This window comes from Somniosus microcephalus, chromosome 10, assembly GCF_052327205.1.
Source record: "Somniosus microcephalus isolate GS21.2 chromosome 10, FLI_Smic_1.0, whole genome shotgun sequence".
In the NCBI taxonomy this organism is placed as follows: Eukaryota; Metazoa; Chordata; class Chondrichthyes; order Squaliformes; family Somniosidae; genus Somniosus; species Somniosus microcephalus.
The window spans coordinates 153,568,672-153,583,378 of record NC_140996.1 but is presented as its reverse complement, the minus strand read 5'-3'; the positions used below and the strand labels follow the sequence as shown (position 1 = coordinate 153,583,378).

Below are 14,707 nucleotides of genomic sequence, written 5' to 3'. Positions count from 1 at the left end.
GCGGGTGGGAGGGGGTTGAAAAGAATATCGGACGGGTCGGGGGTCGGGTCGGGTCGGGTGGGGGGTGGAGAAAAGAATATCGGACGGGTCGGATGGGGGGGTGGAGAAAAGAATATCGGACGGGTCGGGGGTCGGGTCGGGTGGGGAGGGGAGGGGAGGAAAGAATATCGGTCGGGTCGGGTGGGGTGGGGAGGGGAGGGGAGGAAAGAATATCGGACGGGTCGGGGGTCGGGTCGGGTCGGGTCGGGGGGAGAAAAGAATATCAGACGGGCCGCTGTATTGTTGGGTTCATTCTCCCGGTATCTCCTTCACACTGCCCGGCTCGGCCTGCAATCTCCTACCCAGGAGGGAACTCTGTGACCCTCTGCCCTGCTCAGCGTAAGTCGTGCGCCACTCTGGTCATGTCGTGCGCACGACTTACGCTGAACGAAAAAACTTTCGGTTTTTAGAGGTTTTCGGAAGTTCGGATAAAGGATAGTCTACCTGTACCTCATACCAAATCTCCAGTATTCTTTGGAACAAAAGATTCTTACTCCTGTTGCCATTTTCTCTCAATAAATACTGCATACACACCACACAGTTTATTGCTGAGCAACTCCCATGTTAGTGCTATGTATCAAGTTTTCAGATTTCTGCAATTTATGTATTTCATATAATATTTAAACCTTAATTTATAATGGGGATTTTCCTTTTAGTTAATATATTTCAAATAGAAGAGGTGTATAAGGGATTGTTTTTCTGTTAGGTATGCAGCCATGGCTCAGTGGTAACACTCTTGCCTCTGACTCAGCAGGATGTGGGTTCAAGCCACACTCGAGACTTGAGCATATAATCGAGGCTGACAATTCAGTGCAGTACTGAGGGAGTGCTGCACTGTTGGGAATTGGTGTCTTTCAGAGACGTTAAACCGAGGTCCTGTCTGCCCTGTCAGGTGGACAGAAAAGATTCCATGGCACTATTAAAGGAATAGCAGGGGAGTTCTCCCAGTGTCCTGGCCGATATTTATCCCTCAACCAACATCACTAAAACTGATTAACTGGTCATTAATTTCACTGTTGTTTGTGGGACCTTGGTATGACTATGAACACACACATATATTGCCTTTCTCACTAAGACTGTTCTTCATGCAACTTCAGCTAGAAGAACCCCTCACTAAGCCAAACATCCCCAGAACTACAGGCTTTACTTCGGCCCTTACAGCAATGACAGAAAGTATGGGGGGGGGGGGGGGGGAATTGCAGGGCTGGAGGAGGTTACAGAGATAGGTAATGATAGGGTCATGAATGGATTTAAACACAAGGATAAGAATTTTAAATTGGAGGGACTTGGAGACAGGAGTCAAGGTGGGCAAGTGAGGACAGAATTGATGGGCGAGTGGGACTTGGTGCAGGACAGTACATGGGAAGCAGAATTTTGGGTCAGCTGAAGTTTACAGAGGGCGGAGGATAGGAGGCCAGCCAGATCACTGGAATAGTCAAGTCTGAAGATGACATAGGCATGAATGAGCATTTCAGCTGCATATAGGTTTAGGTAGGGACAGAAATGAGTGATGTTATGGAGGTTGAAGTAGATGGTCTCTGTCATTAAGAGGATATGGGGTTGGAAGCTCAGCGTGCGATTAAATAGGACATCGCTGGTTTAGCCTGATATAGTGGCTGAAAACGGAGTGCAATCGGTGGCAAGGGTATGAAGATTATACGGATATTGGCTTCAGTTTTTTCAATGTTTAACAGGAAGAAATTGGGCTCACCCAAGACTTGATTTCAGACAAGTCGTCTTACAACACAGAGACAGTGGAGAGATTGAGAGTGGTAGAGCTAGGTGCAAGAATCCTGAGAAATCTCCATTTCAGATTCCTACTAACTAACATGGATTAAATGAAATAAGCATCATTAGTTATAGATTTAAGTTTGTACTATGTAACTGTTATGCAATGCACAGCAATTCTTGAATAATCATGCTTTTAAATGCGTGTAATATGCGTGGGTAGACCCAATTAGATTTAAAATGGAAAAAAGCAAGGCTTGGGGCCTTGCTTGACCAAATTAAAAAGGCAGACCACAAGCCTGGTTAGCAAAGCCGACAGCCTGTCTGTGGGAACAGCGGAAAGAATTACTGGAATTCCAGAGACTGAGATAAGAGTAAGGGAGCATAAGATTGTTATGAATCATATTAGTTGGTTTTTGGAATACTTGTTTTGATATCTTATAATCATCAGTAATAGATTTATAATCGTGTGTAAGAATTAAATGCAGAAGTTTGTAATCATCAACTGTATGCAATGATGACTTGAATTATATATTACATGTAACCCTTTTTCTTATGCTTAAAAGTCTGAGAGTAAGCTGTAACCAGACAACCTGGGGTGAGAAAGAGATTGCCATGGTCGAATAGACTGCCGTTAGCCTGGGAAGCAAGGTCAGGTGTGGTTGGCACGGTGTTGGAATGTTATAACATCTGCAGTGAATCAAAAACAAAGGCCAGCAGCAAGGGCCATATCTCAACCTATGGAGATATATTCCTTTTGTGTTGCCATAACTACCCCAGATATGAGTCTTGATGGTCAAAAACAGATGATGTAAGAATGTCATCAGACTCGAATCTGCCCAAGCCAAGGTGTTGCGAACGTGGCATCTTTATGATTGCATTTTGGGTTTGGGTGTCAGCCAGCGATTGGTTCAGGAGGATTCCACAGGCTTTGAATGAGAGTAAGGGTATAAGAAAGGGGATTTAACAGCCACAAAGTGTTGAAGCTTTCAGGAGATGATGATTTCAGGAAGGATCAAGGAGACACCCGGGAGATGGAGAGAGGCACACAGACAAGAGACACAGGGTGCAGCCTGCTCACAGTTGCACTTCTACCCAGAGGATAACGGGGTAATACAAGTCTCAATTATTCTCTGTAAACTGCTGCTCGAATACTGTAATGTATTAAGCCTTGCTTATGCTGAATAAAGTTAAATCACTGTCCCCAATACAGGTCAACCTCGAATCATTTAGAACCAGGGTCCCTCTGCGATCTTACGTAGGTGTCATCAGTGTAAATGTAGGAGCTGACGACATGGCTGCGGATAATGTTGCCAAAGGGCAGCATGTAGATGAGAAAGACAAACATAGAGAATATGCTCAATAACAACAGAAAATGCTGGAAAAACTCAGCAGGCCAGGCAACATCCGTGGAGAAATAGAGTCAACGTTTCAGGTCGAAACCCTTTGTCAAGACCTGAAACGTTGACTCTATTTCTCTCTCCACAGATGTTGCCTGGCCTGCTGAGTTTTTCCAGCATTTTCTGTTGTTATTTCAGATTTCCAGCATCTGCAGTATTTTGCTATCGTATAGAATATGCTTGTCAGTTTAAAATAAAGTTCAGATGCCGGCAACTGTTCAAGAGAATAAAATAAATCTGTGATTCAAGATCAGCTTTAAACTGTTGATGCTTGCATTGTAATAGATAGCAAGATTGAGTATGTTCTGAATGAGCTAATAGTTTACCTATTGTGGATGTTTGTTTGCATAATTGAATTTCAGACCAAAAGGAATGTTCCAGTCATGGGAAGGTGTGAACTGTATCTTGTAATCCACTTGCAGATATGTATGTAAATTTGCTTTTTAGTGTTAAGTATTGTTGAATTCTACTATTAAATATTGTCTGTATGGTGAGACAACCATTTATGAAAATTTCCTACATACTAATCAAAAAGCATGAATCATTATTTGCAACTGAGATTTCCCCAAAAGGAAGCTAACAGGCTAAAAACTGGAGCATGTTTCATCTTACCACTTTCTTCTGGGCTCAGACATGTGGACTGAAAGAGGATGCCATAAAATAAACATACGCTATATAGATAAATTTTCAATTCAAATCAGTACCATTTCTAAAATTGGCAGGAGATAAAAGCGGTGGAATTTGCCACCCAGAGACAAATCAACAATTTGTATTTATATAGCGCCTTTAACGTAGTAAACGACCCAAGGCGCTGCACAGGAGTATCTTAAGACAAAAATTTTGACACCGAGCCACATAAGGATAAATTAGGGCAGGTGACCAAAAGCTTGGCCAAAGAGGTAGGTTTTAAGGAGCGTCTTAAAGGAGGAAAGAGAGGTAGCGAGGCGGACAGGTTTAGGCAGGGAATTCCAGAGCTTTAGGCAACAGAAGGCATGGCCACCAAAGGTTGAGACAATATATACACACACAAACAGTTCTTACAAAGGATAATTAACCCATCAAAAACTCCTCTGGTTATATTGATGTTTTACATTTGTATTCTCTAATACTATGTTGCACATCTATATTTTATTTGTAAATACATATGCTAGTTATTGTAGTCAATGCAAACTTTGCCATTTTTGACGCAAATTTCCCAAGACCTTGGTCTGGCAGCATCTAGCGTGCGGAGTCTAGTTTTGGACCCCTCACATGGTGGGTGATAGAGGCCTTGAGAAAGGTGCAGAGGAGGGCCATTTATTTGATACCTAGTTTAAGGGCTCTTCGTTATCAAGACAGGCTCACAGAACTTGGGCTTTTTATTTTAGAAGAGCATAGAATTGGAGGGGATATGTCTGAGGTCTTTAAAATAATGATGGGGTCAGATTCTGTCCAAGTGAACAGGTTATTTGAGCTAATTAGGCAAAGAACTAGGGTGCATCAGTACTTGTTATGAAAGCATAGAGTTAGATTAGATGCCAACAATTTCTTCGTTTCGCAGTGATTCATCGATCTCTGGATTAAGTTACTAGTGCAAGCAGTGAGTGTGATTTGCTGCAAGAGTTCAAAAGGGAGCTGGACGAGTTCCTGCAAGTGGAAGACACTTGAGTTATAGAAAGTAGGTGGGGAATGGGGATAGTGGGACCCGTCACAGTGGTCTCCTGGAGTTTGCTTTCAGGGGTTAGAGAAGAATTTCAGAGTTTTTCCTAAATTGGCCTAGGGTTGTTATGTGTGTGTGTGTGTGTGTGTGTGTGTGTGTGTGTGTGTGTGTGTGTGTGTGTGTATGGGGGGTGGGAGTGAGTTCGGATAAGATTGATAGTAGATATAGGTTATACCATGTCTATAGGATAGGTCAGCTGACCTTTCATATGTTCATAAAACCAGGCTTAATCCAGTATGCAAATTGCTTCAAATCAATTAATCTGTTAATCCTACAAATTAAGCAATTCTGTAAAGGTACAGCTTCTGGGTTACAGAGATAAATATGGGAAATGTTATGAAATGAGAATTTTTTGTAGAAAAACCTACAATTGTAACAACCCAAAACAAATTTAATTTGCTGCCTTAAACCATGTAGTTTAATTTTCTCTTTCAGTTTATGGGTGTTTTAGATAAAAGACATGACCCACAAGTTATTTTACTGGTTCTCCAGCAATTTTGTGATTTTGAGTGAAACGGTAAACATTTTGTTAGTTTCATCCTGCTACACGTCCACGTGGTAGTTGCTCAGATGCTAACTGGACTTCTTTTCTAGGCCCAGGGCTATTTGCAGTACCACTGCCCAGTGAAAATGGATATAAACGTGTAATTGCACACCCCACCATTATTCCACAATCTTAATAAGGTCCTGATATTTAATTTTCTTAAGGTTAATATCACAGAAAATCACACTAATAAAATATAGTTGAAAGCCATTTCAATCATACTGTAACTTTCTTCAATTTTACAATATAAAAGCCTCAATACATTTAGTATCATGCAGCCACACACAAAACAGTGAAACTCCTAAATATTAATACAGATAGTGAATTAAAGAGGCTTTATCATCCTGCTGGGATGGTGACTGTTTATGGCAAAAACTTAAATTAAAAATAGCAAAAGCAGTATTAATGTGGTGACAAACAATGGGTCACGCCTAATCTTTTTAAAAGTACATTTTTTGAAAGAAATAAAGCAGTACCACCTTCATGATATAACGGGATTGTAACTTTCTTTTCAAATATAAAAGGAAAACTGAACCAATGGAACAGTGTATGGTGCAGGAAAGTGCAGTGCCATAAAATGATAACACACAAGTTGCTGCTTACGATTCTCCACAGCGAGGTGTCCAAGAGAGAGCAGAGAATTTTACAGCACAGGAGGAGGCCATTCGGCCCTTTGTGCCTGTCCCGGCTCTTTGGTAGAGCTATCCAATTAGTCCCACTCCCCCATTCTTTCCACATAGCACTGCAATTTTTTTCCTTTCAAGTATTTGGCCAATTCCCTTTTGAAAGTTACTGTTGAATCCGCTTCCACCACCCTTTCAGGTAGTGTATTCCAGATCATAACTCACTGTGTAAAAAAAAAAAAAATTCGCCGCATTTTCCCTCTGGTTCTTTTGCCAATTATCTTAAATCTGTGTCCTCTGGCTACCTACCCTCCTTATTTACTCTATGAAATCCCCTAATAATTTTGAACACCTCTATTAAATCTCCCCTTAACCTTCGCTGCCCCAAAGAGAACAATCCTAGCTTCTCTCGTCTCTCCACATAACTGAAGTGCCTCATCCCGGGTTTCATTGTTTTATCAGCTGTTACAGTGCTGCATGAGCATAGAGACCTATAGGTAGGTCATGCTACATGCCAATTTTAAGTGACAGAGTAACAGTGGAAGCCGCTAAATAAGTTGAAGAGCAACTGGTTTATTTACATCACAAACTTCTGCTCAAAATAGAAAATTACACCATACACTACATATATTTTAAAACTTTTCAATTAAGTAAAAAGTACACAACTGTCAGCTTGGCTTAGCAGGCAGTACTGTTTCTTCGGTGTCAGCAGGTTGTGATTCAAGCCCAGGACTTGAGTACATAATCTAGAATGACACCCCTGTGCAGTAGTGAGAGAACGCTGCATAGTCAGAGGTGTCTATCTGACCAGACTTTAATCAAGACCTCATGTGCCTGTTCCTGTGGGCCCTAAAGATCCTATGGCAATATCCAGAGGAGCTCAGGATTTTCCTGGTATCCTAGTTTCCTCAACCAACATTGTGGGAAAAAAATGAACTGGTCATTCATCTCACTGCTGTTTGATCTTGCTGTATGCAAAAAAGCTGCTATGTTTACCCAAAACATAGGAACTGCAGAATGTAATATTTAAAAAAAATATTTATCCACTTTTCTTTTAAAAGCTATAGATTCTGTTCCAACCATTGTGTCTGGTAGGGCATTCCTAACCTTTCCCTTCGTTCTTTTGGTGATGATCTTAAATTTACACCCCATGTTAGCTGTTTCCTCTCCTCGGGTACTGTCCCTTCCCCTTCAAATCTACCGTCATCACTCCACTCCTCAAAAACCCACCCTTGACCCCTGTCCTTGTAAACTACACCCCATCTTCAACCTACCTTTCTTCTGCAAAGTCCTTGAACGTGTTGTTGCCTCCCAAATCTGTGCCACCTTTCTGGCAACTCCATGGTTGTACCCCATCAATCGGGTTTCCACCCTCGCTCCAGCACTGAAACCGTCCTACGTGACTGTGACCATGGTAAACTACCCTCCTCATCCTTCTCGACCTGTCTGCAGCCTTTGACAGTTAACCACACCATCCTCCTCCAACACCTCACCTCTGCCGTTCAGCTGGGTGGAACTGTCTTTGCCTGATTCCATTCCTATCTATCCAGTCGTAAACAGAGAATCACCTGCAATCACTTCTCCTTCTGCTCCCGTGTTACCTCTGGAGTCCCAAAGGATTTATCCTTGGCCCCCTCCTATTTCTCATCTACATGCTACCCCTCGGCGACATCATCTGATAACACGACGTTAGGTTCCACGTGTACGTTGACGACACCCAGCTCTACCTCACCACCACTTCTCTCAACCCCTCCATTACCTCTGGTTTGTCCCGCTGCTTGTCCGACAAGCAGAAATTTCCTCCAACTAAATATTAGGCAGACCGAAGCCACTGTCTTACGCAGAAGGAGATATACTGATTCTGGTGGGACATAGCAGTGGAACCATGTGAAGCAGTACCACAGAGGTGGACACAGAGAAGAGGATGGTTAACCACATTGAATGAAGGAGAGGTCAAGGAGAATAAAGGATAAGGGTCTCTTTGACCAAGGTGGTGTGTTGTAGGTGGGACATAAACAAAACTGAAATTATTTGAAAAGGGGTTGTTTGGGTGATGGGCATAGAGTTGGGTGATGATGAGACATTCCAGAACTTTAGAGAAAAGGTAGGTTGGGGCTCGAGCAGTTGGTGGCAACAACAGAGGTGAAGGTAGTGTTTTTTTTTAAAAAAGGAGTGGGATTGGCATTCAGCATACCAGATCACAGCAGCATGCTCTCAATATCCAAAAGGTTTAGGCATTCGAGCTTTTGAACTGATTTACTAACACAGCTACTTAGTAAGTAAGCATAACCAAAAAGAGTGAATTATAGTTCCCTTTCCCTTATACTTCCTGTTGCTTTCATGAACTAGCTTGTGGCCAGTTACAGAATGGGAACAGAATGTCTACCTGCACTCATAGCTGGTAAATAATCAGATCCATACAAATTTTAAAAGTGGCCACTCATCCTGTAACTTCCAGAAACTTACAATTTATTCCTCCTCCTTTTATTTAGATTTTTCTTACTCCAGTTTACTTTTCTTACTGCGCATATTTTATGTTCATACATCCAATATTTTGAACTCTTGAATTAAGGAATTTATGTCCTTTTACACAAATTTCTGATACATACCCGAGTCCTAGCAGTACTGAATGTTTGTCCTTCCAATTACCATCTGCCCTGCCAGGTTAACAAGCCTGATTTCACCATCTCAAACCAGTGCCGTACTGGACGAGCAACCCAATGGTTCAAATCACAGCATGGCAAGATGGGATATTGAGTTCAATAAATCTGGTAATTTGTGCGCTGGCACCACATAAAATGACTGCTGGGCTCTCATTAAAATGCCAACTGGTCCACTAACATCCTTCAGGAAAGCACCTTCCATTCCCTGCAGTTTGGCCCACATGTGATTCCAGTCCCACACTACCTGACAGGGTCTTAATGCCAACTAAGGGTGGCACCCATATTCCTAGAACACATTATGGGGAGGGGGAAGAGAACATTAATACACTGGGGTACTTACTGGCAACAAGAACCTTGTACACAAATATTAATGGTGTGGAGATGCCGGAGTTGGACTGGGGTGGACAAATGTAAGAAGTCACAACACCAGGTTATAGTCCAACAGCTTTATTTGAAATCACAAGCTTTCGGAGCGCTGCTCCTTCGTCAGGTGAAATGGAGAAATGCATATAGACACAGCTTAGTCAGAGAATCATGTCAGATGTTTACAGGTAATGTTTCCAACTGCCATTTATCACACCTCGGCAGAGAGATAATCACAGCAATCAAAGGTGTGAATGGTGTCAGTCAGGAAAACATTACATCAAAGAACAATGAGGTGGGGTCACAGGGGGTCAAATATTGCAGATGCTGGGGTCTGTATGAAAAACAAAAACAATAATCACCAGGCAGGAGTGTTCCCTCCCAGTCGGGGAACACTTCAGCAGTCAAGGACATTCAGCCTCCGATCTTCGGGTAAGCATTCTCCAAGGCGGCCTTCGAGACACACGACAATGCAAAATCATCGAGCAGAAACTGATAGCCAAGTTCCGCACCCATGAGGACGGCCTCAACCGAGATCTTGTGTTCATGTCACGCTACATGTAACCCCACCTGACGCAGGGTCATCCAGACTCGAGTCGACATTGGCTTGTTCTCTCTACACAGATGCGGCCGGACCTGCTGTGATTTCCAGCAAAAAAAATGTTTTTTGTCTGTTTTTTTGTTTTTCATACAGACCCCAGCATCTGCAATATTTGACCCCTTGTGACCCCACCTCATTGTTCTTTGATGTAATGTTTTCCTGACTGACACCATTCACACCTTTGATTGCTGTGATTATCTCTCTGCCGAGGTGTGATAAATGGCAGTTGGAAACATTACCTGTAAACATCGGACATGATTCTCTGACTATATAAGCTGTGTCTATATGTATTTCTCCACTTCACCTGACGAAGGAGCAGCGCTCCGAAAGCTTGTGATTTCAAATAAAGCTGTTGGACTATAACCTGGTGTTGTGTGACTGCTTACAAATATTAATGGAAGAGAGGAAAAGGGAATCGGAGATTGGTTTCAGAGGTAGAGCAAGGTGCCATCATACATCTGGAAGCAGACTCCCCTTGCAGATATCACCAAAATAAAGCATGTAAATAACACAGAATAGATCCTTGCGAAACACAAGGTGACAGTGCAGGGGTGCTGAAGATACACTGGCTGGTTTGGAACAGATAGGAGTGAAAGAACTTAGATTTATATAGCACCTTTTACTACTTTAGGACACTGGGAGTGCTACACTGTTGGAGGTGCCGTCTTTCAGATGAGATGTTAAAACAAGGCCCCATCCGCTCTCAAGTGGAGTTATCCCCATGTCCTAGCTAATATTTATCCCTCAATCAATATCACAAAAACAGATTATCTGGTCATTATCACATTGCTGTTTGAGAGAGCTCGCTGTGCATAAATTGGCTGCTGCGTTTTCTACATTACAACAGCGGCTACATTTCAAAAAGTACTTCACTGGCCGTAAAGCGCTTTGGACATCTGGTGGATGTGAAAGGCACTATATAAATGCAAGTCTTTCTTTCTTATGTAGGGAAACACAACAGCTAACTTGCACATAGCATGATCTCACAAACAACAATGAAATAAATGACCATTAAACTATTTTAGTGATGCTGGTCAGGACAACAGGAAAATTCCCCTGCTCTTCTTCAAAATAGTGCATGTGATCTTTGAGGAGACGACAGATGGGGCCTGGATTTAACATTTCATCCGAAAGACCGCATCTCCAACAGTGCAGCACTCCCTCCATATTGCACTGACGTGTCAGCCTGGCTTATGTGCTCAAATCTCTGAATTGGGGCTTGAATGCACGACTTTCTGACTCAAGAGGTGAAAGTGTTGCAACTGAGCCAGGGCTGTGAAACCATACGAGGTTGTTGTTGTTGGAGTTGGTGAGTGACTTGGTGGGAATGAGGCGGGGGAGCAGGTCAGCAGCACCCGAGCCTCCAAAGCCGGGCTTTAAAATGTTTCTCTCCCCTGGGACCGACAGCATCTGATCTGGAACTACACATCCACGATAAGAAGGGACCGAAACAAAACTAAAACGCAGCACTCACAGATGACATCCTGACAGCAGGGGGAAAAGTCAGCGCCGCCGTGCACCCGCAACATCTCCGCAGCAACGCAGCACATCTGCCACTGCAGGCCGCCATTGTTGGGTCAATAGAGAACGGCACTGCGCATGCGTGCCAGGTAACCTTTCACCCCCAACTTGTTTTATGAAAAAATACATTGAAGACGATAAATAGAATAAAATCTAACCATATACCTCGGGTTTATGTGTTTTTTTTTAGAAAAGTGAACCATTGTCGAATCTAATTTGGGAAGAGCGGTGCGCATGCGCACGGAACGGTAACGGAAAGTTGCTGAACTGTACGCGGTGCGCATGCGCGGCGCCTGAACGCGCTCTCCGGCCCCGAGAGGAAAGCTTTGTTGTGCGCGCTCCGCGGCTTCACACCTGAGGTCTGTAAACCAACCGTGGCGTGATGGGCTTGACGGTTATAGTAATAGTAACAGTACAGTTTGCAACGCCATTTCTTTTTAAGAGTCTTCTTCTTAGGCAGTCCCTTGGAACCGAGGATGACTTGCTTCCACATTAAAAATGAGCTCCCAGGTGACTGATTAGACCAATGCGGGACCTACAGTCTGTCACAGGTGGGCAGACGGTGGTTGAAGGGGCGGGTTGGTGGGGCGCTTGGGTTGACGTGCGCTCTTTGCGCTGCCTACAAGGGTGGAAGATGCCTGTGCGTGAATTCTTTTAACGTGGGGTGGCCGTTGCACACCAGCTACCACACGGGCTTGACAGAGCAAGGTCTTGGTCCAATGGCAAGGGGATCCAAGACGATTGGAGACCAGGCTCTGCTACAATGGCCTAGCACACACACACAAACATACTGCTACTGTCCTCCTCCCTCCTTCCCGCAGGTCCTCTCTGCTTGGGTTTCGTAGGATGCATTGTGATCCTCCCAGCCTCGGTGTTGGCCCGTGCCGCACCTTCCCTGGGCCCCGACCCCGCTGCTGGTCCACGCTGCACCACTCCTGCGCCTTGACCTCGCTGCTGGGCTCATCCTCGTTCCTGGGTCCCGGCCTCGGACTTGAATGATGTTGTCTCTCACAGGATCAAATTAGCATTGATATTCTCGCTTTGGGAGCTAAGCTTAAGAGTACCGAAATCTGACAGTCCCAGAGTGAGAACTGACACATCTTGCTCCGAGGTGGAGAGGCGGAGGCTGTCACTGGTACACAGGAGAAACAGGCCTTTCAGCCTCACCAGTCTGCTTCGCCATTCACCTCACCTGTACCTCAAGCCCCGCTCCAGAGATTTGAAAACATAAATACAAAAGCACGATACTGCGGTTGCTGGAACTCTGAAATAAAAACAGAAAATGCTGGAAACACTCTGCAGGTCAGGCAGCATCTGTGGAGAGAGAAACAGTTCAGATTGATGACAACAACAACAACTTGTATTTATATAGCGCCTTTAACGTAGTAAAACGTCCCAAGGCGCTTCACAGGAGTATTAAAAGACAAAAAAAATTGACACGAGCCACATAAGGAGAAATTAGGGCAGGTGACCAAAAGCTTGGTCAAAGAGGTAGGTTTTAAGGAGAGTCTTAAAGGAGGAAAGAGAAGTAGCGAGACGGAGAGGTTTAGGCAGAGGATTCCAGAGCTTAGGGCCTAGGCAACAGAAGGCATAGCCACCAAAGGTTCAACGATTATAATCAGGGATTTTCAAGAGGGCAGAATTAGAGGAGTGCAGATATCTGGTGGGGGGGGGAGGCGGTTATGGGGCCGAAGGAAATTACAGAGATAGGGAGGGGCGAGGCCATGGACAGATTTGAAAACAAAGATGAGAATTTTAAAATGCTTAACCGGGAGTCAATGTAGGTCAGCGAGCACAATGGTGATGGGTGAACATGACTTGATGCAAATTAGGACACGGGCAGCCGAGTTTTGGATCACCAAGTTTACATAGGGTAAAATGTGGGAGGCCAGCCAGGAGTGCGTTGGAATAGTCAAGTCTAGGGGTAACAAAGGCATGGATGAGGGTTTCAGCAGCGGATGAGCTGAGGCAAGGGCGAAGATGGGTGATGTTACGAAGGTGGAAGTAGGCGGTCTTTGTTATGCTGTGGATATGTGGTCAGAAGCTCATTTCAGGGTCAAATATGACACCAAGGTTGCGAACAGTGTGGTTCAGCCTCAGACAGATGTTAGGGAGAGGGATAGAGTCAGTGGCTAGGGAACGGAGTTTGTGGCGGGGACCGAAAACAATGGCTTCGGTCTTCCCAATATTTAATTAGGGAAGATTTCTGCTCATTCAGAACTGAATGTCGAACAAGCAGTCTGACAATTTAGAGACCGTGGAGGTCTGATGAAAGGTCATTGACCTGAAACATTGACTCTGTTTCTCTCTCCACAGATGCTGCCTCACTTGCTGAGTGTTTCCAGCATTTTCTGTTTGTATTACTTGAAAACATAATCGAGCCAGGCTCTTCAGTGCAGTACTGAGGGAGTGTTGCATTGTTAGAGGTGCCGTCTTTTGGATATGATGTTAAATCGAGGCCCAATCTGCCCTCTCAAATGGATGCAAAAGATCCCATGACACTATTCGAAGAGCAGGGAAGGTCTCTTGATGTCCTGGCCAACAATTACCTAGTAACTTACACCTAAAACAGATAATCTGGCCATTTATTTCATTGTTGTTTCTTCTTGTGGTACCTTGCTGTATGCAAATTTGATACTGTGTTTCCTACATTAGAAGAGTGATTACACTTCAAAAATACTTCATTGGCTATAAAGCACCTTGAGATGTACTGAGGTTGTGAAAAGCACTATATTAATGCAAGTTCTTTCTTTACCTCAACCCCATTTACCCACAGTGTGTGTGTATGATTGGGCAATGCAAATGAATGATGTAAAATGCACAAAGTAGTTTGCTCCAAAGGCTGCAGTCATTAATATCAGGGAAGTATCACAGAATGAGTCCATTTGGGCCACCATGTCAATGCCGTTGCTGCTGCTCACTCTTCAATTGGAGCTATCTAATCCAATTTACCTGCTTTTTCCTCATAATAAATGGAATGTTTACAATCACCAGGTAGATTGCAAACCCATTAAAATGTATTGAGCTGTGTTTTTTTTAAGACTGATTTATATATACATTAAAATTAAAATAGATACTATTGTTCTCATCGGTCTTCTCTCCTCCTCTCTCCTGAAGCCATTAATTCCATGCTAGGGTACAGATTTACAGGTATCAGCCACCCTTTGCGACCTCACCCAGTGGCTTTTATTCAAGTTTGAATCCAGGCTATTTCACTGTGGAGGATGTCACAGCTAATCCTTTTCAACATCCCCATATGTGCACTTCAGCAGGGGTCACTGGATAGAGATAAGGAATTGTGTATAATTTTTCTGCCCCCAACTCAGGAGGCATGGTGCAAATTGTAGCACCCTACCACCCCAAAACTGAAATCAGCTAACTCAATGCATGTCAGGCATTGAACCTGTGCCCTTCTTAGTCTGTATGGCTCAGTTACTCATTGCCTCCCCACCCCCTGCCACACACACACACACAGTCACTCAACATTATATAAATCTTATGTGTGCAGTTGCAAACTATACTTGAG

The 14,707-nt window shown here is 43.8% G+C and overlaps 1 protein-coding gene and 1 long non-coding RNA gene across 2 annotated transcripts in view; one reads left to right on the top strand and one right to left on the bottom strand.

Annotated features, from left to right (window-relative positions):
* mrps9 (mitochondrial ribosomal protein S9) overlaps window positions 1-11,255 on the bottom strand; it is a 152,129-nt gene extending 140,874 nt beyond the window's left edge. The window contains exon 1 of the mRNA XM_085998976.1: window positions 11,135-11,255. Coding sequence (XP_085855102.1) covers window positions 11,135-11,230 — 96 coding nt within the window. The 5' untranslated portion in view covers window positions 11,231-11,255. The remainder of the gene's footprint in view (window positions 1-11,134) is intronic.
* A 154-nt stretch (window positions 11,256-11,409) lies between these two features.
* Window positions 11,410-14,201, top strand: LOC147111770 (uncharacterized). The gene is made up of 2 exons (XR_015079857.1): window positions 11,410-11,540; window positions 13,498-14,201. It is a non-coding gene; the product is annotated as an uncharacterized LOC147111770 (long non-coding RNA).
* Window positions 14,202-14,707: the final 506 nt, after the last annotated feature.